At 45.1% G+C, this 24034-nt stretch overlaps 1 protein-coding gene across 2 annotated transcripts in view; it reads left to right on the top strand.

The window, feature by feature from the left end:
* The window catches only part of POFUT2 (protein O-fucosyltransferase 2), a 47927-nt gene that overhangs the window by 9795 nt on the left and 14098 nt on the right, over positions 1–24034 (top strand). For both annotated transcript variants that reach the window (XM_089779854.1, XM_075934169.2), the window contains 2 exons: positions 11514–11624; positions 18159–18225. In XM_089779854.1, the coding sequence (XP_089635980.1) occupies positions 11514–11624; positions 18159–18225 (178 nt within the window). The remainder of the gene's footprint in view (positions 1–11513; positions 11625–18158; positions 18226–24034) is intronic.

The raw sequence follows: 24034 nt of genomic DNA, 5'->3' as shown, positions 1-24034 counted from the left end.
GACCCCTAGATCCTTTTCTGCCATACTCCTTCCTACACAGTCACTTTGCATTTGGCATGTGTGAAACTGATTGTTCCTTCCTAAGCGAAGCACTTTGCATTTGTCCTTATTAAACTTCATCCTATTTACCACTGATCATTTCTCCAGTTTGTTCAGATCATTTTCAATTTTGACCCTATCCTCCAAAGCACTTGCAGCCGCTTGGTATCATCTGCAAACTTAAGCATACTTATTTTTATGCCAGTATCTAAATAGTTGACTAAGATAGTTCACAGAACCCATCCTAAAACAGATCCCTGCAGAACCCCACTTGCTATGCCCTTCCAGCATGACTGTGAATCATTAATAACTACTCTCTGAGAACAGTTATCCAGCCAATTATGCATGCCCCTTATAGCAGTAAGTAGCAAGAAGAGTCCACTAAATAAGTACAGCAGTCTTCTTATTGCTGCTACATTCAGTGATTGGCATTTTTTCCCCGTCTTTTTTGGAGGAGAAGAAATATTCAACAGGTGAGGCTGACACTGGAAATGGTACTTTAGAAATATATTTTTCTACTACGGTCTGTAACTGAAAGCAATGAATGCATTATTGCTCTTGACACACTGTCGTAAAGTTTCAAAAGGCAAGATCTACTGCTCAGATTTTTATTTGTTTATTTATTTATTTTGTGGAGGGGTGGGGGAAAGAGTGATTTATAAGCATTTGCATTCTGCAAAACCAGACATTACTTCTAAGAACCAAAGATCATGGACAACTTTTAAAAAAATCTCAGCGAGAGCTGCTCTTGTTAAAATTAGAAATAAGGATTTTCTCAAAACAAATGTAGTACTTAATCAAGAATTAATCCACATGAATTGTGAAAACTGTTCCAAATAAAACCTTTGTAGACAGCGGCTGTAAATCTACATTTTGGCTGTTACTTAGGAACACAACACGTTTGCGATAAAACACACAGCAACAATTTATAACTTCATACACTGGGATAATGTATGCATCTAAACAGGATAGCAATACTTTTAGCAGACTATAGCGTTTCCATTGATTCTTTAAAAGTCATACTTTGTACAAGGTCTATTGCAATTAAATAATAATAGTAGCAATAGTGATATAAATGGTTATTTTTTTGTACAGTGTCACACAAGCACCTTTTAAGTGAGTTCAGTGTAACTATGATAGTAATGCAGCTCTGATCTAGCATGCCAGCTAATACTGGGTCCCATTATATTTCTCACACTTCTTTCCCATCAATTGATTATTCTGTGACAAATCCCTTTTTAAAGACTTGAAACACACCTAACTTGGAAGTTACTTTATGTCAGTGGTATTTCAATTTTGAATCATACTAACTGGTATTGGGTTTGCTGGCTACTGCAATTCCAAAGGACCTGGCATGCACTATCACTATTGGTCAAATTTTCATTATGAGCTTTTTAATCCCTCTAGATTATATCACGTTTATATTGTGACAAATGTATACGACAAACAGTACTTTTGATTACAAACTGCAAGCAAGATGGGGTCTCTGGCTTTCTGTTAAGTTCTATAAAAAGTTCTAGTGCAATTCCTGTATTGTTTTCCTGTCATATTTCAAATATCATTAATAAATGAACAATTTTTTTATTGTTAAACCTGGTTTCTACTTATAACAACTAGTGTAGTCTTGTGGGGTTCTCATAATTCTGAAGCATCACTGGGACACCTCTTGTCATCAGCCTAGATATTCCTGGAAAAGTTAAGATTCAGGAGTTTAGGAAACACCTTATTCCATCTGGGAGACTAGTCACTAGGAAAGGTAGCTATGCAGTTTCTAATAAAGGGGTTTACAGATAAAACACAATGTAGGTTGTCCAGAGGAGGATAGCCTCTCCACTTCCCCAGAAACTACAGTCTACTAGGACAGATCTAAAATGAAGCCCTTTACTATATGCTCATTTTTTTGTATATATTCTGTACAGGCAGTCCCCGGGTTACGTACAAGATAGGGACTGTAGGTTTGTTCTTAAGTTGAATTTGTATGTAAGTCGGAACTGGTACATATTGTAGGGGAAACTCTAGCCAAACATTTCTCCAGAGCTCAGTTTTATTCGCCCACACCTCACTTCCCTCAGTCCTTTATTCTCAAGCTGAGGTGTCTGCTGAGAAAAGCCGCTCCACGTCTCCCTGGTCTGCTTGGGGGGGGCGCTGGCTTCGCATCTCCCTGGTCTGCTGGGGGGAAGCAGCTAATGCGGGGTTGCCTCACCCCGTTTGTAAGTAGGGATCCGATGTAAGTCGGATCCATGTAACCCGGGGACTGCCTGTATATTAAGTTAGTAGCAGGTAGCCAGCCCTGTGATCTAGAGATTTGAGTTCATTTTCCTTGGTTCTGTATGGCATATAATAATCTCCAAGTGTCTCTTTCAGGGGCAGCAGAGGTGCCTCTAGTGGTTTGTGTGTTGGGGTATTAGGACTAAGGGCATTAAGAAGCAGGTAATTGACTAATCATGTTTGAGACAATTTGTATCCACTACTCAGTTAGTCCATAATAGGACCCTGCTGCGGCTCTGCAGTTTCAACGTAGTACAGCCAGCTCCTACTACATTTCAACTGCAGATCCACAGCGGGGGTAGGTCCCAGACTTGGCATGAGATGGGACTGAGTAGTCCTGGCTTGCATCCCAGACCAGTGCACCTCTGCCAAGTGGCTCTTACTACATTTAAAATACAGAGCTGCAGCAGGAGCTCTGCCACACCTCGCCCCGTTCCATACTACTGCGGCAGTGCTGGGGGGAACTAGCTTTTAAGCTCTGCTCCTGGTTCTCCCCACCCCCTGCTGTCTCAGAGAAAGGGAGGTGGGGAAGTGAGTAGTGTCTTGACTAGTCACTTACACCCCCTAGTTAAGGCTGCGACCTGAAATGGGTGCTTCCCCAACTCTTTATTACAAAACTAGATTGAAACCTGAAACAAATGAATTATGGAAACTTACCCCTGTTAGCTACCACTCTCTTACTTCGGTGGCTTTTTCATATGCTGAGTCTCTGGTCATTGGGAAGGTTCCACTAAGTGCTGCCCATGAGCCAACTTGCAAACAAAAGGCCTTGTGTCAGTCATTGAGCATCTTCTGCCATATCCACAAAAGAACTGCTGCCTATGATTAGTGTTTAGAAAGCCGTCTGGTCTGTGAACAGAGTAGCATGGTACAATACAACTGGGTTAAGTCCAAAGTTTAACGTGAAGAATTCTGAAGTGATCTCACAGGCAGATGAAATTAAGTGCCGATAAATGCAAAGCAGTGCACATTGAAAAACGTAATCCCAACGTTAGTTCCCCCAAGCCGCACGTCTGCACAGCTTCCCATTAAGCCCTGCACAGGAGCTCAGGACTGCAGTGGGAAGAGTGCCTCTCCCTCAAGCTCAGAAGCTGCCTGAGCTGGCAGAGAGGATCCCTTTGTGGCCACTGGAAGGGAGCCATACTCTGCTAGCCTCAGCAGGAAGCAGCCACAGCTGGTGGACGGGAGCTGTTCCATGCTGGCCCCAACATCGAGCCATCCAGGGAAGCCTGTGCCTCAATCCCCTGCAGCTCCCTTCCAGCCCTGTCTTGAGCATCCTCCTGCACCCTAAAGCCCACAATCCCAGCCCAGAGCCTGTACCCCCCTCCTGTACCCCAAGCCCCAGCTCTCTTGGTTACTGACATAAGAACGGCCGTACTGGGTCAGACCAAAGGTCCATCTAGCCCAGTAGCCTGTCTGCCCACAGTGGCCAGCACCAGGTGCCCCAGAGAGGGTGGACCGAAGACAATGATCAAGCGATTTGTTTCCTGCCATCCCTCTCCAGCCTCTGACAAACAGAGGCCAAGGACACCATTTTATCCCCTGGCTAATAGCCTTTTATGGACCTAACCTCCATGAAATTATCTAGCTTCTCTTTAAACTCTGTTACAGTCCTAGCCTTCACAGCCTCCTCTGGCAAGGAGTTCCACAGGTTGACTACACGCTGTGTGAAGAAGAACTTTCTTTTATTAGTTTTAAACCTGCTACCCATTAATTTCATTTGGTGTCCTCTAGTTCTTCTATTTAGAGAACTAATAATTAACTTTTCCTTATCCGCCCTCTACACACCACTCATGATTTTATATACCTCTATCATATCCCCTCTCAGTCTCCTCTTTTCTAAACTGAAAAGTCCGAGTCGCTTTAACCTCTCCTCATATGGGACCCGTTCCAAACCCCTAATCATTTTAGTTGCCCTTTTCTGAACCCTTTCCAAGGCCAAAATACCACATCTGTACACAGTATTCAAGATGTGAGCGTACCATAGTTTTATACAGGGGCAGTAAGATATTCTGAGTCTTATTTTCTATCCCTTTCCTAATAATTCCTAGCATCCTATTTGCCTTTTTGACCGCTGCTGCACACTGCGTGGAAGTTTTCAGAGAACTGTCCACGATAACTCCAAGATCTCTTTCCTGATTTGTCGTAGCCAAATTAGCCCATCATACTGTACGTATAGTTGGGGTTATTTTTCCCGATGTGAATTACTTTACACTTCTCCACATGAAATTTCATTTGCCATTTTGTTGCCCAATCACTCAGTTTGGTGAGATCTTTTTGGAGTCCCTCTCAGTCTGCTTCTGTCTTGACTATCCTAAACAGTTTGGTATCATCCGCAAACTTTACCACCTCACTGCTTACCCTTTCTCCATATCATTTATGAATAAGTTGAACAGGATTGGTCCCAGGACAGACCCTTGGTGGACACCACTAGCAATCCCTTTCCATTCTGAAAATTTACCATTTATTCCTACCCTTTGTTTCCTGTCTTTTAACCAGTTCTCAATCCATGGAAGGACCTTCCCTCTTATCCCATGGCCATGGAATTTACACAAGAGCCTTTGGTGAGGGACCTTGTCAAAGGCTTTCTGAAAATCTAAGTACACTATATCTCCTGGATCCCCCTTGTCCGCATGTTTGTTAACCCTTTCAAAGAACTCTAATAGATTAGTAAGACAGGATTTCCCTTTACAGAAACCATGTTGACTTTTGTCCAACAAATTATGTTCTTCTACGTGCTTCACAATTTTATTCTTTACTATTGTTTCGACTAATTTGCCCGGTACTGAAGTTAGGCTTACCAGTCTGTAATTTCCAGGATCGCCTCTAGAGCCCTTTTAAAATATTGGTGTCACGTTGGCTACCTTCCAGTCATTAGGTACGGAAGCCTATTTAAGGGATAGGTTACAAACCACAGGTAATAGTTCAGCAATTTCCCATTTGAGTTCTTTTAGAACCCTTGGATAAATGCCACCCGGTCCCGGAGATTTGTTAACATTAAGTTTTTCTATTTGTTCCAAAACCTCCTCTAATGACACTTCAATCCCGGACAGTTCCTCAGATTCATCACCCATAAAGGACGGTGCAGATTTGGGAATCTCCCCAACGTCCTCAGCTGTGAAGAGTGAAGCAAAGAAATCATTTAGTTTATCCGCAATGTCTTTATCGTCCTTGATTGCTCCTTTTATAGTCCCATCATCTAGGGGACCCACAGGTGTTTTAGCAGGCTTCCTGCTTCTCATGTACTTTAAAAATATTTTGTTATTTCTTTTTGAGTTTTTGGCTAGTTGTTCCTCAAAATCTTTTTTTGCTTTTCTTTTTACATTTTTACACTTTGACTGTGTTTATGTTCCTTTCTATTTATCTCACTAGGATTGGACTTCCACTTCTTAAAAGATACCTTTTTGTCCCTCACTGCTTCTTTTACATGGTGGTTAAGCCACGGTGACTCTTTTTTAAGGTCTCTTGCTATGTTTTTTAATTTGGGGTATACATTTAAGTTGGGCCTCTATTATGGTGTCTTTAAAAAGTTTCCATGCAGCTTGCAGGGATTTGGCTCTAGTCACTGTGCCTGTTAATTTCTGTTTAACTAACCCCCTCATTTTTGTCTAATTCCCCTTTTTGAAATTAAATGCAAGGTTGCTGGACTGCTGAGGTGTTCTTCCCACCACAGGAATGTTTAATGTTATTATATTATGGTCACTGTTCCCAAGCGATCTTGTAACAATTATTTCCTGGACCTGATCCTGAGCTCCACTCAGACTAAATCAAGAATTGCCTCTCCCCTTGGTGGTTCCTGCACCAGCTGCTCCAAGAAGCAGTCATTTAAGCCATTGAGAAATTTTATCACCCCTTCTCTTCCTGAGGTGACGTATCCAGTCAATATGGGGGTAATTAAAATCCCCCATTATTATAGAGTTCTTTATTTTGGTAGCCTCTCTAATCTCCCTCAGCATTTCAATGTCAGTATCGCTGTTCTGGTCAGGTGGTCGGTAATCTATCCCTACTGCTAATTTCTTATTATTGGAGCATGGAATTACTATCCATAGCGATTCTATTGAACATGTTGACTCACTTAATATTTTTATTTCATTTGATTCTACATTATCTTTCACATACAGTGCCACTTTGCCACCCATCCGGCCTGCTCTATCCTTTCGATATATTTTATATCCAGGTATGATTGTGTGTCTCAGATTTTCCTCATTCCACCAGGTTTCAGTGATGCCTATTATGTCAATCTCCTCATTTAATATGAGGTACTCTAGTTCACCCATCTTATTAGTCCGACTCCTAGCATTTGTGTAGAAGCACTTCAAAAATTTGCCACTACTTATTTGTCTGCTCTGGCCCCTGGTTTGCCCTCTCTCCTCCTCTTTTTCTGACTACAGCTGAGAGAATCTCTATCAATACTCTAAGAGAAGTCTCCCTCCGATTTACGTGCATCTCCACACCAATCGGCTTTCCCCCCATCTCTTAGTTTAAAAACTGCTCTACGGCCTTTTTAATGTTTAGTGCCAGCAGTCTGGTTCCACCTTGGTTTAGGTGGAGCCCATCCTTCCTGTATAGGCTCCCCCTCTCCCAAAAGTGTCCCCAGTTCCTAATAAATCCAAACTCCTCTTCCCTACACCATCGTCTCATCCACACATTGAGGCCTCCAGGACATCTCTCCTACCCTTCCCTATGTCATTGGTACCTACATGTACCACGACCACCGGCTCCTCCCCAGCACTACACATAAGTCTATCTAGATGCCTCGAAAGATCCGCAACCTTCGCACCAGGCAGGCAAGTGACCATACGGTTCTCCCGGTCATCACAAACCCAACTATCTATGTTTCTAACGATCGAATCACCTACTACTAACACCTGCCTCTTCTTAAATGGCATTCCCTTCCCTTCAGAGGTATCCTCAGTGCGAGAGGATACCGCAACATCCTCTGGGAGGAGGGTCCCAACTACGGGATGGTTTCCCTCTGCTCCCATTGAATGCTCTGTTCCCTTGAGACTTTCATCCTCCCTAAGAGCACTGGGGCTCTCAGACTGGAGGTGGGTCAGTACTACAGTGTCCCGGAAAGTCTCATCAACATATTTCTCTACCTCCCCCAGTTCAGCCACCCTGGCCTCCAAAGCCCGAACTCGGTCTCTGAAGGTCAGGAGCTCCTTGCAACGGGTGCACACATATGCCACCCGCCCACAAGGCAGGTAATCATACATGTTACACTCAACGCAATAAACAGGATAGCCCCCACTCTGCTGCTGGGCTTCTGTCTCCATTTTTCTAATGAATAAGTTTAAGTATAAACTGGGATTCTTTTTAAACCTCTGGAATATAGAGTTATGTTTTAAAGAAGGTCAGAAGTCACTAGTGCCCTCTAACCTCCCCCTCCCAAACTCCCTGTTAGCTGTTCCTGCTCGCTGAGTCACAGGCTTATATAGCTCTGGTAGCCCCTCCCCCTGACTGAGGCTCAGCCAATTAACAGAGGCTTCTAGATTTCAAACCTTTTAGAAGCTCCTTCAGCAACCAAACAAACCAACCAACCAGACAAACAAGCTCAGCACACAGCAAACAACTCCCCCCAACACACAAACACACACTCCATATAGCCACTTACCACAAGGGTCCCGTTTTTACTCCTCTTTTACCTAGAGAACTCCCTCTCCAAACTCCCTGTTAGCTATTACTGTTTGCAAGCCATGTTATTACCCTTTGTCTCTTGCTAGATGTAGCTTTTGTGTGTGTGTGGCTTTGCCTTTCTTATCTTGCCCCTGGATACCTGTGTTGTTTGCTTATATTCATCCTTAGTAATCTGACCTAATTTTCACTTTTTATACAACTCCTTTTTGATTTTTAGATCATGTAATATCTCCCAAGTTGAGCCAAGGTAGTCTCCTGCCATAGAATCATAGAGCTGGACAAGACCTCAGGATATCATCAAGTCCAGCCCCCTGCCCAAGGCAGGAGCAGTCCCAACTGAATCAACTCAGCCACTGCTTTGTCAAGCAGAGACTTAAAAACCTCTAGAGATGGAGATTCCACCCCCTCCCTAGGTAACCCATGCCAGTATTTCACCATCATCCTAGTGAAATAGTTTTTCCTAATATCCAACCTAAACCTCCCCCGCTGTAACTTGAGACCTTTGCTCCTTGTTCTGCCATCCTTCACTATTGTGAACAGCCTCTCTCCATCCTCTTTGGAACCTCCCTTCAGGAAGTTGAAGGCTGCTATCCAGTCCCCCCTCATTCTTCTCTTCTGCAGACTAAACAAACCTAAATCCCTCAGCCTCTCTTCAGGTCACGTGCTCCAGCCCCTAATCATTTTGATTCCCTGCCACTGCCCCCCCTCCAATGCGTCCACATCCTTTCTATAATGGGGGCCCAGAACTGGACATAGTACTCCAGATGTGGCCTCATCAGAGCCAAATAAAGGGGAATAATCACTTCTCTAGATCTGCTGGCAATGCTCCTCCTAATGCATCCCAATATGCCATTAGCCTTCTTGGCTACAAAGACACACTGTTAACTCACATCCAGCGTCTCATCCACTGTAATCCCCAGGTCCTTTTCTGCAGAACTGCTACTTAGCCAGTTGGTCTCCAGCCTGTAACAATGCTTGGGATTCTTCTGTCCCAAGTGCAGGACTCTACACTTGTCTTTGTTGAACCTCATCAGATTTCTTTTGGCCTGATTCTCTAATCTGTCCAGGTCACTCTGGACCCTATCCCTGCCCTCCAGCATATCTACCTCTCCACCTAGCTTAGTGTCAAATTCAAACATGCTGAGTGCGCAATCCATCCCCTCCTCCAGGTCATTAATAAAGACGTTGAACAAAACCGGTCCTAGAACTGATCTTTGGGGCACTCCGCTAGAAGCCAACCGCCCACCTGACATCGAGCCGTTGATCACTGCCTGACAGTCTAGCCAGTTTTCTATCCGTCTTACAGTCCATTCATCCAATCCATACTTCCCTAACTTGCTGGCAAAAATATTGTGAGAGACCATACCAAAAGCTTTGCTGAAGTCAAGGTATATCACATCCACTGACTTTCCCATGTCCACAGAGCCAGTTACCTCATCATAGAAGCTAATCAGATTGGTCAGGCACAACTTGCCCTTGGTGAATCCATGTTGACTGTTCCTGATCACTTTCCCCTCTTACAAGTGCTTCCAAATTGATTCCTTGAGGATCCCCTCCATGATTTTTCTGGGGATAGAGGCTGACTGGTCTGTAGTTCCCTGGATTGTCCTCCTTCCCTTTTTTAAAGACGGGCACTATGTTTGCCTTTTTCCAGTCATCCGGGATCTCTCTCGATCTTTACGAGTTTTCAAAGATAATGGCCAAAGGCTCTGCAATGATATTTGCCAGCTCCCTCAGTACCCTCGGATGCGTTAAATCTGAACCCATGGATTTGTGTATGTTTAGCTTTTCTAAATAGTTCCTAACCTGTTCTTTCTGCACCAAGGGCTGTCTACCTCCTTCCCATACTACGTTGTCTAGTGCTTTTTATTTTTCCTATGCAGTGGAAGAGTTTGCTTTTGGGCCCTTAATAATGTCTCTCTAAAAAACTGCCCACTCTCTTCAGTTGTTTTTCCTCCTAGTCTTGATTTCCATGGGACCTTATCTTCCAGCTCTCTGAATTTACTAAAATCTGCCTTCTCGAAATCCATTGTCTCTATTTTGCTGTTCTCCCTTTTACCCTTCCTTAGAATCATGAATTCTATGATTTCATCGTCACTTTCTCCCAAGCTGCCTTCCACTTGCAAATTTTCCACCTGTTTCTCCTTATTTGTTAAAATCAAATCATGAACAGCTTCCCCCCAATAGCTTTCTCAACCTTCTGAAATAAAAGATTGTCTCCAATGCAGTCCAAGAACTTGTTGGATAATTTATGCCTTGCTGTGTTAGTTTCTCAACTTATGTTTCAATAGTTCAAGTCCCCCATCACCACCAAATTGTTAGTTTTAAAAAAAAAAAGCCTCATCCACTTCTTCTGCTTCAGTAGGTGGTCTGTAGTAGACCCCAGCATGACATCATCCTTATTTTTTATTCCTTTTAACCCAGAGATTCTCAACAAGTCTGTGTTTTACATCCATCTTCACCTCAGTCCAAATGTATTCATTTTCAATATATAAGGCAATAGTTACCCCTTCACAGAACACAAGAATCAGGGCTCATCCAATGAAATTAAAAGACAGCAGCATTAAAACAATCAAGTTCTTAACATGATGCACAGTCAACCTGTGGAACTCTTTGCCAGAGAATGTTGTGAAGGGCAAAACTATTAATTTATCTAAAATAATTAGATAAATTCTTCCAGATGTCCATCAATTGCTATTAGCCAAGATCAACTTTATTTCTACAAATAGTTACTTTTGATCATGAAAAAAGTTGTTGCATTTTCTCTTGATTTTTTTTAAATCCCAACAACATATTCCTGCGCATCCAGAAATATAATTTATGCTATCATGTGCCGAAAGTGTCCGTCTGGAATGTACATTGGACAAACGTCACAGACACTTCGCCAAAGGATCAATGCCCGCAAAACAGATATTAGACAGGATCACAAAGAAAAAACAGTTTATTGACATTTCAACCAAAAAGGACATTGTCTCAACGACTTGATTACCTGCATCCTGCTTCAAAGGCCTTTTAAGACTTCACTTGAAAGAGAATCCTCTGAACCATCATTACACTTTACACCTAAGTGTAAATTCGACACTTTACACCTAAGTTTGAATAAAGATGCTAATTATCTTACCCATTACAAAGATAACTTCCCCTTATCACCTCTAATATCATTAGCTCACAGACATTTACCTCCCCCCCCCTTCTGTTCTGAAATGTGATTTGTCCTTTTCATATGTGTTCATTTTTTTAAAATTGTATCCTTTGGTATATATGGTTGTGACAATTTTCTTCCACTATTTGATCTGAGGAAGTGGGTCTGGCCCACGAAAGCTCATCATCTAATAAACCATCTTGTTACTCCTGTTTTTTGTTTCAGCTACACCAGACTAACACGGCTACATTTCTATCACTATTCTATCCTGAATGTAAATGCCCTAAATGCAAATCAATGCCCTAAATGTAAATCAATCATTATAAGATGATTGCATACAATACTTTTTTTTTTTTTTTTTTTTTTTTTTTAAAGGAGCACATGTGCATGGTGGCCTATTAATTGTAGACTCTTTTGAATCCTACAGGGGATGGTTCTGGGGTTATGAGGAAACCCGGGGCCTAAATGTCTCTTGTCTATCAGTCCAAGGATCAGCTTCTATTATAGCTCCTGTTCTTTTGAGCAACACTTCAGCACGGTGAGTTGCCTCTGTTATTTTTGTGTGCATACAAAAACAGATCTTCACAGGTACGAGAAAGGGGGCAAAAGCTTCTGATATGTTACTCTGTGAAGGTATCTCCCAAGTGGAGAAGTATAGTTCATTAGAAGTGTTATAAAATGTCTGGCATCAGAGCTTCAAATTATAGCTGACTTCAAGACTTCAAAAACTCACAAGATTTTTACCATAGCGTTGTTTGCCGCTGTTTGTTTGATCATCAGTAACATGTTTGGCATTGTACAAACAAGGGGATGAACACCCAGCCCACAGACAATTTATAGTCTGGATACACACATTAAACATGATTTTATTGCCCCTTTCTCATTGCACTCACCTGGCTTTTAGCTTTTAAGAGGAGGTAAGTGTGATTTGGAAATCTCCTCTGAGGCACCTGAGCAAAGCAACAGCCTTGAGCTCCTTCCTTTTCTCCCTGTTGAGGTGTACGCACCTTGTCAGTCATGTCCTCAGTGGTCTTTGCAGTAATTGTTCGATCTGTTGTCAGGAGTGAACTAATTCAGCTAGGTTGGGCAGCAGAGATGTACTCTCTCAGATTTCATGTTCTTCCTCCTCCCGTTAGTAAGAGATGAGACTGGGCAAAGCAAAAAATACATGTCAGTTTCTTTCCTAGCAGTAGATGATGTACTCCCAGCAGTTCCATGATGATGGGAGGACAGCTGAGTTTAGTGGCATTGTAGCCTGACATCCCCTTCTGTAAAAAAGTAATCAGGAGGGAGCTCAGTGTCAGTTTCTATCCATTTGATTGCCCTTAGTTTCCAGGAGCGGTGCTTACCCTACCCTCACTGAGTGCCTCTTCTCCCATGAGTTTACTGCCCCTCCTCTATCTTCCACCTCCTTTGTGGGAGCTGGGTGTCTCATGTCTCAGTGTGCGCTATGAGGTGCCATGAATCAAAACGGTAACTATTACTTGGACATTGCTGACTCAACAATTGTCAATATTTTTCTGATTTCACAAGTACAGGCAGTCCCCTAGTTACGTGGATCCGACTTATGTCGGATCCGCAGTTACGAACGGGGTTTGCTGCCCGTCTCCCTGGTCTGCTGGAGACCAGCAGACCAGGGAGACGGGGAGCAAAGCCGGGGAGCACGCGGGCAGCGGACAGCCCAGACGCACCACGGCTGTCCCGCTGCCGGCGTCCTCAGAGGCTTTGCTCCCCGGTCTGCTGGAGACCAACAGACCAGGGAGACGGGGAGCAAAGCCATGGAGGACCTGGGCGGCGGGACCGTGGTGCGTCTCGGTCTGCCGCCCGCGTCTCCCTGGTCTGCTGGGGGAGGAAGGGGGGGGCAGCTAATACACCCCCCCCCCCCAGCAGACCAGGCTTTTCTCCGGACACCTGTGGTAGAGCAGCTGGGGCGCTGCCGGTTGGTCCCGCAGCGCTGCTCTGGGCGCTACTGGACCAACCTGGCAGCACCTCAGCTGCTCTGCCCCAGGCGTCCTGATTCAGCCGCTGCTGGTCAGTTTCAGCAGCAGCTGAATCAGGACGCCTGGGGCAGAGCAGCTGGGGTGCTGGTGGGTTGGTCCAGTAGCGCTGAGGAGCAGCGCTACTGGAGCAACCCAGCAGCACCCCAGCTGCTCTGCCCCAGGCGTCCCCAAGTCAGCCGCTGCTGAAACTGACCAGCGCTGACTACAGGAAGCTCAAGGCAGAGTTGCTCTGCCCCAGGCTTCCTGGAATCAGCCGCTGATCAGTTTCAGCAGCAGCTGACTTGGGAACGCCTGGGGTTCTTAAGTTGAATCTGTATGTAAGTCGGAACTGGCGTCCAGATTCAGCCTGTTGAAACTGATCAGAGGCTGATTCCAGGAAGCCCGGGGCAGAGCAACTCTGCCTCTGGCTTCCTGTAGTCAGCCGCTGGTCAGTTTCAGCAGCGGCTGAATCTGGACGCCAGTTCCGACTTACATACAGATTCAACTTAAGAACAAACCTACAGTCCCTATCTTGTATGTAACCCGGGGACTGCCTGTAAAGCAGAAACTCTCTCTACTTCCCTCCTCCCCTCCCCCCAACAAGCTGACAATTCAGGCATGTGTTTTCTGATGCTAAGTATTGAGTTAAATTGAAAGATAGCATGTCTTATTTATAAGCCTTTCTGCAGCCACCATCATCCAATATTTGGGTACTTGGCAAATAATTAATTTATCCCTGTAACCACCTGGGGAGTTATGAAACATAACTCTCACCATTTTTATCGACTTGGAGTTGAGCAGTAAGACAGACCAATATCTTCAAAAATTAATGCTAACTTTCAGATGCCCAACTTGAGTTGCTTTCAGCCTGACTTTCAGAGGAGAAGCATGCCTACTGATCCTGTCCATATGAGTGGGAACTTGACAAGGTGTCCAGCAGGTTCAAAGTTGTCTCCAAGAATCAGTGGCCATTTCTAGAAAATATCATTGAATGACTTGCCCAAGAGAATCTGTGGCAGAGCTCCATCTTCCTGCCTCCCATCAAATGCCTTAGTCCGGAAGCCATCCTCCTCTAAGAGACATTCCTGAAGAAATGCCACAAATAGTGGTTTAATTATAATGGGTGCTGGCAGGCACCTCCCTATATTCACATTCACAGTAAGTTTACTAATACTCTTTAAATATAACCATGCACTATTAGAATACAAGTTATTGTGCATAAAGACAGCTCTGATTAGCTTTCCTGTTGAGCTAACGTATTTGTAGAATCTGAACCATTAGGTTAACACACAGGCGAGTTTATTTTAGTCTCATTGTTCTTCTGAAAGAGGAATTTAAATGAGCATGATCAAAAATTTAAATGAAGCGTGGATTTACAAATCTTACGCTTCCTTTGCGTAATCACACAAGAGTGCTTTTTTGAAAAAGTTTTTTGAAAAAGAAACCGCAATCTAGATGGGGTTATTTCGGAAAAAAAAAACCTTTTTCGAAAGAACCTATACTCCTCATTTTTTTCAGCCATGGGGTTCATGAAAAGCACGTTCTAATGTAATGTAAAGATTAATACAGTAAGGCTCAAGCTTCTTCTCTCCTTTCAGCTTTATAGTATCCTTCTGAGTGCAGATGAATTCATACAGTTTTTCCAGACTGCAGTGAGAGTTGCATAGCAGTAGTAAATGACTGAACTGGTTCTGTGTGTATTAATGTTGACTCTAGCAACATAATTAACATTATAAAATACTCCACAAGTGCTATGTGAACCAGTAGTACAAGCAGAGCTTTAACTCTTGTGTTTTCTCTCTTTAGGGTGTTCACAATTTTAACCTTAATATTATATTATCACCATTTAACTTTTTTTCTTTGAAAACAGTAAGACTAAAATTAAACTCTTTACTGTGAGATTCCACAGTTCTGTATTTCAAACCTTATTCAGCTGTAGTAATGAAGTACAGGCAGTCCCCGAGTTACGCAGATCCGACTTATGTCGGATCCGCACTTACGGACGGGGCCCTCTCCCTTGTCTCCAGCAGACCAGGGAGAGGAAGCAAAGCGGCGGAACACGCGGGCAGCGGGCAGCCCAGACGCGTGCTCCGCGGCTGTGCTCTGCTTTGCTCCCCGTCGCCCTGGTCTGCAGACCAGAGGGACAGGGAGCAAAGCAGCGGAACACGCGGGCAGACACACCGTGGCTGTCCTGCTGCCCGCGTGCTCCGGGGCTTTGCTCTGCTTTGCTCCCCGTCCCCCTGGTCTGCAGACCAGAGGGACAGGGAGCAAAGCAGCGGAACACGCGGGCAGACACACCGTGGCTGTCCTGCTGCCCGCGTGCTCCGGGGCTTTGCTCTGCTTTGCTCCCCGTCCCCCTGGTCTGCAGACCAGGGGGACGGGGAGCAAAGCAGAGCAAAGCCGCGGAGCCCGAGGGCAGCAGGACAGCCACGGTGTGTCTGGGCTGTCCCGCTGCCCCCGTGCTCCGCGCCTTTGCTCCGGGCGCCTGTGGTACAGCAGCTGGGGCGCTGCCGATTGGTCCCGTAGCGCCACTCTGGGCGCTACGGGACCAACCCGGCAGCACCCCAGCTGCTCTGCCCCAGGCGTCCTGATTCAGCCACTGCTGGTCAGTTTCAGCAGCGGCTGACTTGGGGACGCCTGGGGCAGAGCAGCTTGGGTGCTGCTGGGTTGGTCCAGCGGCGGCGCTACTGGAGCAACCCAGCAGCACCCCAGCTGCTCTGCCCCAGGCGTCTCCAAGTCAGCCGCTGCTGAAACTGACCAGTGGCTGACTACAGGAATCCCCTGCCCGGGGCTTCCTGGAATCAGCTGCTGATCAGTTTCAGCAGCGGCTGACTTGGGGATGCCTGGGGTTCTTAAGTTGAATCTGTATGTAAGTCAGAACTGGCGTCCAGATTCAGCCACTGTTGAAACTGATCAGTTTCAGCAGCGGCTGAATCTGGACGCCAGTTCCGACTTACATACAGATTCAACATACAGATTCAACTTAAGAACAAACCTATAGTCCCTATTTTGTACGTAACCCGGGGACTACCTGTAATAGCACAATAGTAAATATTGTTAAATTGCATACCTTATTACTTTTTTTGTTTTGCTTCAGTGTATGTTAAAATTACCTATGGGCTGATACAAAGGTTGGTAAATTTAAGCTCAAATAGAGCCTTACTATGTTTATGGACAGGGTAAAAATATATATAAAATTGTAGCCAATGTGTTTTTTGATTTTGCAGTCATGAATTTTGTCACAGACCTTACCACTTTGCCACAGAATTGTATCCCATACATCTGCTGACAAGAGGGGTGTAGTGTACACCTAGCCTCAAGGTTTACCTCCCCACCTTGGGCTACTTGCTATCAGACTCACTGCCGTCAGCTTCTTACCCAGTTTCTTCCAGGCTGTGGGCTTCTTCAGCCATTCCCTACTGATAGGCCTCCACGGTTCCGAACCTCCATAGCTCTTCCTGAAGAGCTCTGGCAGGAGCTCCTTCTTCCACGGCAGTCAGACTTGACTGAGCTGCTCCACTGCCTTTATATCTGTCTTCCAGCTGGTGCATACCCATCAGGACTGTTGGGGTGGGGTGCTCTCAGCCAAGTAGCCCTGGTTAACTCTTGCAGGCTCAGTGCAGGGTTGGTACACCCCATCAAATCATGGTTTATTATTCTCACTTAATATTTAACACCTCATTTCCACTCTCAATTTTGGAGGATTGGGGAGTGCTGGTAAATGAAATGTTCTGGTTAATTAAGAGGGAGAGAGTTTGAGTGTGGGAAGGGGTGTGGGCTCTGGAGGGTGGAGATTGGATGGGGGAGGAGACTAAGGCAGTGAGTTGGGTTGTGGAAGGAGGTTTGGGGGATGCTGGATCCAGTGAGGACACTCATCCCAGGCAGTTTCCCACAAGCAGCTACTAGGGTTGCCAGGTGTCCGGTATTGACCTGGACAGCCCATTATTTTCATCTCCTGTCAGGTTAAAAAAAAAAAGAGAGATAATACCGAACACCTAAAATGTCTGGTATTTTCTGATTTTTTTCCCCCCCTGCCAGGAGGTGAAAATACCGGACACCTGGCAACCCTACCACACTCAGCAACTGGGCCCTCCCCCCACCCAGCCCCCTCCTGCCTCCCCACTTACCTGGTTCCTCAGGGGAGCTCTCTTCCTGCACAGAGTAAGAAAACAAGATGGCTGCTGTCAAAAAACCGCTGAAGGCCTTAAAGGGGCCATGCTTTCTTTTTTTTTTCCTCCTCTCTCAACAACTTTGGTTTCCCCCCACCCTCATTTTTTTTCCCCCCTCAACAGAGAATTTTTTTTTTGGCACGGGCGGGGAAAGGGAGGGGGTGGTTCGGTATTTTTGGTTAAACCATCTGGCAACCCTAGCAGTGACTTGTCCCTGTGTGCTGTTCCCACCCACATGCATCACCCTCAACTTCCATGCCCCAAGCACACCACAGTAGCAAGTGAAAGGGATGGTCTCTCCCGCTTGTTGGCATGCACACACAGCCAGCACCATCCTCGACGGTAATCAACATGTCACATGCACCTAAACCATTCCCTCCACATGGATTTGCATCTCTGAGGCAATTCCAGCTACACTGCCTAACTTTCCAGGGAAAAAGTACATATTCCCCACAAATTTTTTACATTTTTCTGTGCGGGGATGGAGGAAGAAATATGCCAACCATAGGAATGCTGTTCCCCCACAGCAGCGCACAGTTCTATCATGAGTACCATTTGTGGTCCCCTCATAGTCCTGTGGCAACAAATGCCAAGATGGGAAATTAATAGTAGGAGAGTTTTTATTTATAATTATCTTACTTAATTTTAGCAGCCAATAATGATGAATGGCAGCACAGTGTGACAAGACAGCATTGCATGGATCCCTAATGGTCCTTGGGCCACAATTTGGAAATGCCTTTCTTCTACCAAATAAGCTAAAGGTCATGTTGCTGTAAATACAACATGCTGAGGAAAGTGTTTCACTCTCATCGTTTACTATGCGCAGAGGATAATTATTGATTCCCTTGCTGCAATATAAGCCAACATAGTAATGCAAGTTACATTTCTAAAAGGAACTGCACTCAGCTTAATAATTTTTAATAGGTCAGTGATGTTAGACAGAGCTGAAAACCTTCTTCATGACCACTATGGAGGGAGAGATTATTGGAATGTGAGTATTTTCTATTTAGCTTCTCCAGATTTTCTGTTTGGTATTAATAAAAGCTTAGTACTGACTTTGTTGCTCATGATTTTGCTGTGAATTCTAAGAACAACTCTGATTATGTATATTGCCACCTGATGGAACAGGGTGTGCAGCTCAAACGTAGAGGCTACGTCTAGATTTATGAAAAAGGGATGCAAAGGAATGCAAATTAGACGTATCGCAATTGCTAATGAAGCGGGGATTTAAATCTCCCCCGCTTCATTAGCATAAACATGGCTGCTGCTTTTTTTCGGCACGGAGCTTCGCGGATCTTTCGGAAAATAAAGCCTTTTCCGAAAGATCCCTTATCCCTCTTAAAGTAAGGGATAAGAGATCTTTCGGAAAAGGCTTTATTTTCCGAAAGATCCGCGTCTAGACTGGCACTTTTTTCTGGCAAAGCTCCGTGCCAAAAAAAGCGGCAGCCATGTTTATGCTAATGAAGCGGGGGAGATTTAAATCCCCCCACTTCATTAGCAATTGCAATAAGTCTAATTTGCATCCCTTTTACGAAAAAGGGATGCAATCTAGACGTAGCCAGAATGTTTACATGCAGCTGCAGCATAATCTAGTATGGGTTTTGTTTTAGTTAAGGCCTCAATCCTGTAAAGAGCTCTGTGTGGGTGGACCTCTGCTCCACTGTGGAGAGCAGTTCGAGTCAGAAATACTCTAAGCACAGAGCGTATAGGTACAGGCCTGAAACTATAAACATTTCAGGTGGGATTTTCCAAAATGCTTAACAATGGCTTAATTCCTGACTTCACGACGAGTAGAATTAGGTCAAGTCTGAGGCCAGGTCTATATTAAACTTGGAAGGTTGTCTTAAGGTACACTACTCCAACTATGGAAATAATGTAGCTGGAGTTGACATACCTTAAGCTGAAATTGGCTGCATGTTCGCAGTGCGAGGTCGTCATATGTAAACGACACTAAAGTATAGACATGGCCTGAATGTTTGAGACATTCCAAACCATAGCCTTTTATAGGAGACACTAAGGTTGTGTGTTTAATGTTTTCATCGCTGAATCAATGGTTCAACAATTAAAAAACAATACTGTGGGGGTGATGCGATGACGGACTGAATGTTCTCTATTTCACTGTTTCTTCTGAAGTCAAATTAGATTCTTGTAGACAATTCAGAGCGTGAGCTAGTATGGATACATGAGTTTCTTAGAGCCTCAAGACAAGTTAAACAATCTTGCCAGGCTTGCTTTTCAGATGATTAGAAAGTTGCTTTCTAATTTCCAAGAATAGGCAAGCTTGCTCAAGAGAGTAGTTATAATCCTAGGCCTTGATCCTGCAAATACAGGCAGTCCCCGGGTTACATACAAGATAAGAACAAACCTACAGTCCCTAAGTTGAATCTGTATGTAAGTCAGAACTGGCATCCAGATTCAGCTGCTGCTGAAACTGATCAGCAGCTGATTCCAGGAAGCCCCAGGCAGGGGCTTCCTGTAGTCAGCCACTGGTCAGTTTCAGCAGCAGCTGACTTGGGGACGCCTGGGGCAGAGCAGCTGGGGTGCTGTTGGGGTGGTCCAGCAGCGCCGCCGCTCCTCGGTGCTACTGGACCAACCCGGAAGCACCCCAGCTGCTCTGCCCCCGGTGTCCTGATTCAGCCACTGCTGAAACTGATCAGCAGCGGCTGAATCAGGACTCCTGGGGCAGAGCAACTGGGGTGCTGCCGGGTTGGTCCAGTAGCACCAAGGAGCAGTGCTGCGGGACCAACCGGCAGCGCCCCACCTGCTCTACCACAGGCCCGGGGCTTTGCTCCACATCTCCCTGGTCTGCTGGGGGGGAGGGGCACTAGCTGTGCCCCCCCCCTTCCCCTCCCAGCAGACCAGGGACACGGGGAGCAAAGCTGCAGCAGCGGGGTGCCGCGCCTTGAGCTTTGCTCCGGGTGTCTCTGGTCTGCTGGGGACCGTCTCCGCTGCCACTGCCGCTTTGCTCCGGGTGTCCCTGGTCTGCTGGAGACGGTCCCCAGCAGACCAGGGACACCCGCAGCAGCTTTTCTCGCCCCGGAGGTCGAGGTGGCGGGACCGCTGCGCTCTGGGCGGTCCCGCTGCCTGCGAGCTCCCGGGCGGGAAAGCCCCGTTCGTAACTTGGGGACTGCCTGTACACAGATGCTTGACTTAAACCCTCTAATAGTGCTATCCACTCAATTCACTCATTATTTTCTTGGGTAATTTAGAAATTACTTGTGAGGGAAACCTTCCCCCATAATAAAGAGATGTGGATGGATCATAATTTCTAAAACTGAATATTAATCTGTAAAAATAGGACAAATCCATTTGGATCATATCTTTCTTTTCTGAGAGAGGCGCTATGGATTTTTAAGGCCCAAATTGTTTATCAGAATTCAGCTGCAGATTATTTTAAACAGTTTATTTTAATAACCATAATTGTAGTTAGAGATACGTTTACCATACAAATTTCCTTACTCTCATGGAGTAGTGGTTTTGGCTGTGTTAGTTCAAGCTGATGTCCTAAATACAGACACAAAGAATTTGTGAACATTATTGCATGCAGCAAAATACTGCACAACATTTGCCATATATAAAATACAAGCAGTAACAAGAATACAGTATTAAAATGCAAATACAAATATTAAATTTAAATGTTAAAAATTGTAAAAGGCTTGTCTAATTATGAGTGGGAGGCTGTTTGAATAAATTGATTTATAATTTTTTTATGATAGTATCTGTTCTTGTGAGCTAGACTCACGTGATAAAACATCTGGCTTTATGCCATTTCTACATCTTATCACAGTATCAAAATATAGAAGAGATGTATAATGATCCCCGTGCATGAGATTTGAAGTTGTGTATGTGTTACAGCACAGATATCCAGGTCCTATATCTGGGGCAACCATCAAAAAGTAGTAGCACTAATACTGTGGCAGTAGCTCAGAGCTTCCTCCAAAGAGAGATTTTTTTTTTGTCACCAACAGATCCAACTGACGACCAACTTCGCAAGTTCTATACAATGAACACAAAACTCATATTATGCCATTCCCATCCCCAGCTTTCTCACACACGAAATTGTACATGTTGGACAAAGCGAAAAGCTTATAATCCTACAAGAAAAACACACATTCCTAGGTTCTCATATCTGCTGTCCAATAAGACTTCTACCACTCTTCTGTGTACTGCTTTTTTCTGCCTCTAATATATTCTGTTACCAAGTGTTGATCATGCTAAATGCTAAGAACCTGCATGAAAGTGTGTGCTGGCTGGACAGGAATGCAGGTCTTCAAAAAAATTTCTATCTTTTTTCTTGCACACTTTTCCACCATTTTCAAGCAACAAGCTCATATGAGAATATCTTTACTAACACAGTTTCTAGGTAGAAATCTGGATCTCCACTTTTACATGGTGGAAGAAAAGGAAATTAATGATTATATTGCATCAGCAGTGTTTTAGCATCCTCATTCTGTTTTGTGCTCCTCCTGTCATCTGTTTATTTGGGATCAGCTGCATCTGCTCAAGAATGGAAAGGTTACAGAGCTCCTCTGAATTGTCTTTTGATTTTATCCTTGTGTGATTCCAGTTCATTAGGTCAAGCCAGAATTGCATGGCAGCTGTGACAATAGTCTCAGCAGCCTGTCCAAACTACCTTCAGTTCCTTTTGTAAGGGTAGGACCCTCTGTAGAGTTCCTTGTTGTGTAAAATGTGTGCTGTGTTTGGATTAAAGTCCTGTTTGTGCTAGTCTCATATTTCAGCTTATTCATTGGAAGTAAATACAGATGCACAGACTTTGACTTTTCCCCAAGTCACTGTAAGCTGGGGCATCCATCATCTTTTTTCAGACATCCATAGATGAGGCTGAGAGTGCCTGCAGAAGAACATTGAAAGGCTGCTGGAATACCAGGATCAGGGAATTACATTATTGTGGCTACATTTCGATGATGGTGGCGGCAATATTGTAAATGTCTCATTTGCATAATCATCAGAATCATTAGTATTGTGCTCTTCTACTTCAGTAACCAAGGTTTCTTACGTAACATGTACGGTCCTGAAGGATCCAAAGCAAGGAGTTTATTGCAGTTTTCTTGCAGGGTGATGTCTCTTGACAGTGTTTTCATTTAGAATAGAAGAATTCTCTGTTTCATTACTTCTGTCCATCTAATCACTTACTTCATCTTCAGGCATTTTGAATGAGAACTTAATTCATTGATGCGAAGATCCCTGAACACAAATCACGCATTTGCATAACTGATTAGCAGCTTTCACATTTACTACAGTTGAAATGAGACACTGCTATGAAGTCAATTCAGCTCTATGAAAACTGAACAGCAAGAGGACTTGCCTGCTTTGTATATCAGCCATGTTGTCAGATCCCCTATCTTCTTCTAGATGTTTCTAGATTGTAATAAATCAGCCCTCCTCTCCCAAACAGTGCAACTCCAAACACACCCCTCTTCAGCATCCAATGACATTTAGTTTCCCCAATTACACACACTGATCTCTCTCCAGTCACTGATCACTCCACCCATTCCAGTTTCCTTCTGGGTCTTCTAAAAGGTACAGTTGCTTTGTTTCCTAAGCATGACTGAGAACTTTAATATTCTCATCATGTCCTTTAACTTTTAGAAGACCTTTCTTTTACAGATTAAAATTGGAGTCTCTCTCTCTCTATTTATATATACACACACACACACACACACATACACATACACACACACACACATATATACACACAGGCAGTCCCCGACTTACGCGGATCCGACTTATGTCGGATCCACAGTTACGAACACGGACTGCGGGACCGCAAGGTCCCGCCGCCCGTGTACTCCCGGGCAAGAAAAGCTGCTCCGTGTCTCCCTGGTCTGCAGACCAGGAAGATGCGGAGCAAAGGGGCGCGCCTGGGCTGCCCCCCTGCCGGCTTCCCCCGCGGCTTTGTAAAGCTGCGGAGGGGCTCGCGCAGCGGAGCAGTGGGGGAAGCCGGCAGGGGGGCAGCAGACTAGGGAGACTGGGAGCAAAGCCGCGGAGGACCCGGGCGGCGGGACCGAGGTGCGTCTCGGTCCGCCGCCCGCATCTTCCTGGTCTGCTGGGGGGGGGGGGTGCGCAGCTAGTACGCCCCCCCCCCCCAGCAGACTAGGTTTTTCTCCGTCGCCTGTGGCAGAGCAGCTGGGGCGCTGCCGGTTGGTCCCGCAGAGCCGCTCTGGGCGCTACTAGACCAACCCGGCAGCATCCCAGCTGCTCTGCCCCAGGCGTCCTGATTCAGCCGTTGCTGGTCAGTTTCAGCAGTGGCTGAATCAGGACGGCTGGGGCAGAGCAGCTGGGGTGCTGCTGGGTTGGCCCAGTAGCGCCAAATCGGCGCTACTGGAGCAACCCAGCAGCACCCCAGGTGCTCTGCCCCAGGTGTCCCCAAGTCAGCTGCTGCTGAAACTGACCAGCGCTGACTACAGGAAGCCCGAGGCAGAGTTGCTCTGCCCCGGGCTTCCTGGAATCAGCCGCTGATCAGTTTCAGCAGCAGCTGACTTGGGGACGCTTGGGGTTCTTAAGTTGATTCTGTATGTAAGTCAGAACTGGCGGTCAGTTTCAGCAGCGGCTGAATCTGGACGCCAGTTCCGACTTACATACAGATTCAACTTAAGAACAAACCTACAGTCCCTATCTTGTACGTAACCCGGGGTCTGCCTATAAATAAAATGTTGCACTTGTTTTTTGAAGTTTGCAACTCTAGATTTACTCCCCATTAAGGTCAAGGGAAAGATGCCTGTTGACTTCAGTTGAAGTTTGCTTTGTGTTCACCACCAGAAGCTCTATTTTGAAAGATC

The sequence above is a fragment of the Pelodiscus sinensis genome, chromosome 7 (assembly GCF_052426305.1).
Source record: "Pelodiscus sinensis isolate ZL-2025 chromosome 7, ASM5242630v1, whole genome shotgun sequence".
NCBI classification, from domain to species: Eukaryota; Metazoa; Chordata; order Testudines; family Trionychidae; genus Pelodiscus; species Pelodiscus sinensis.
Note: the sequence above shows the minus strand (reverse complement) of the source record. Positions and strands in the feature narration are given on the sequence as shown.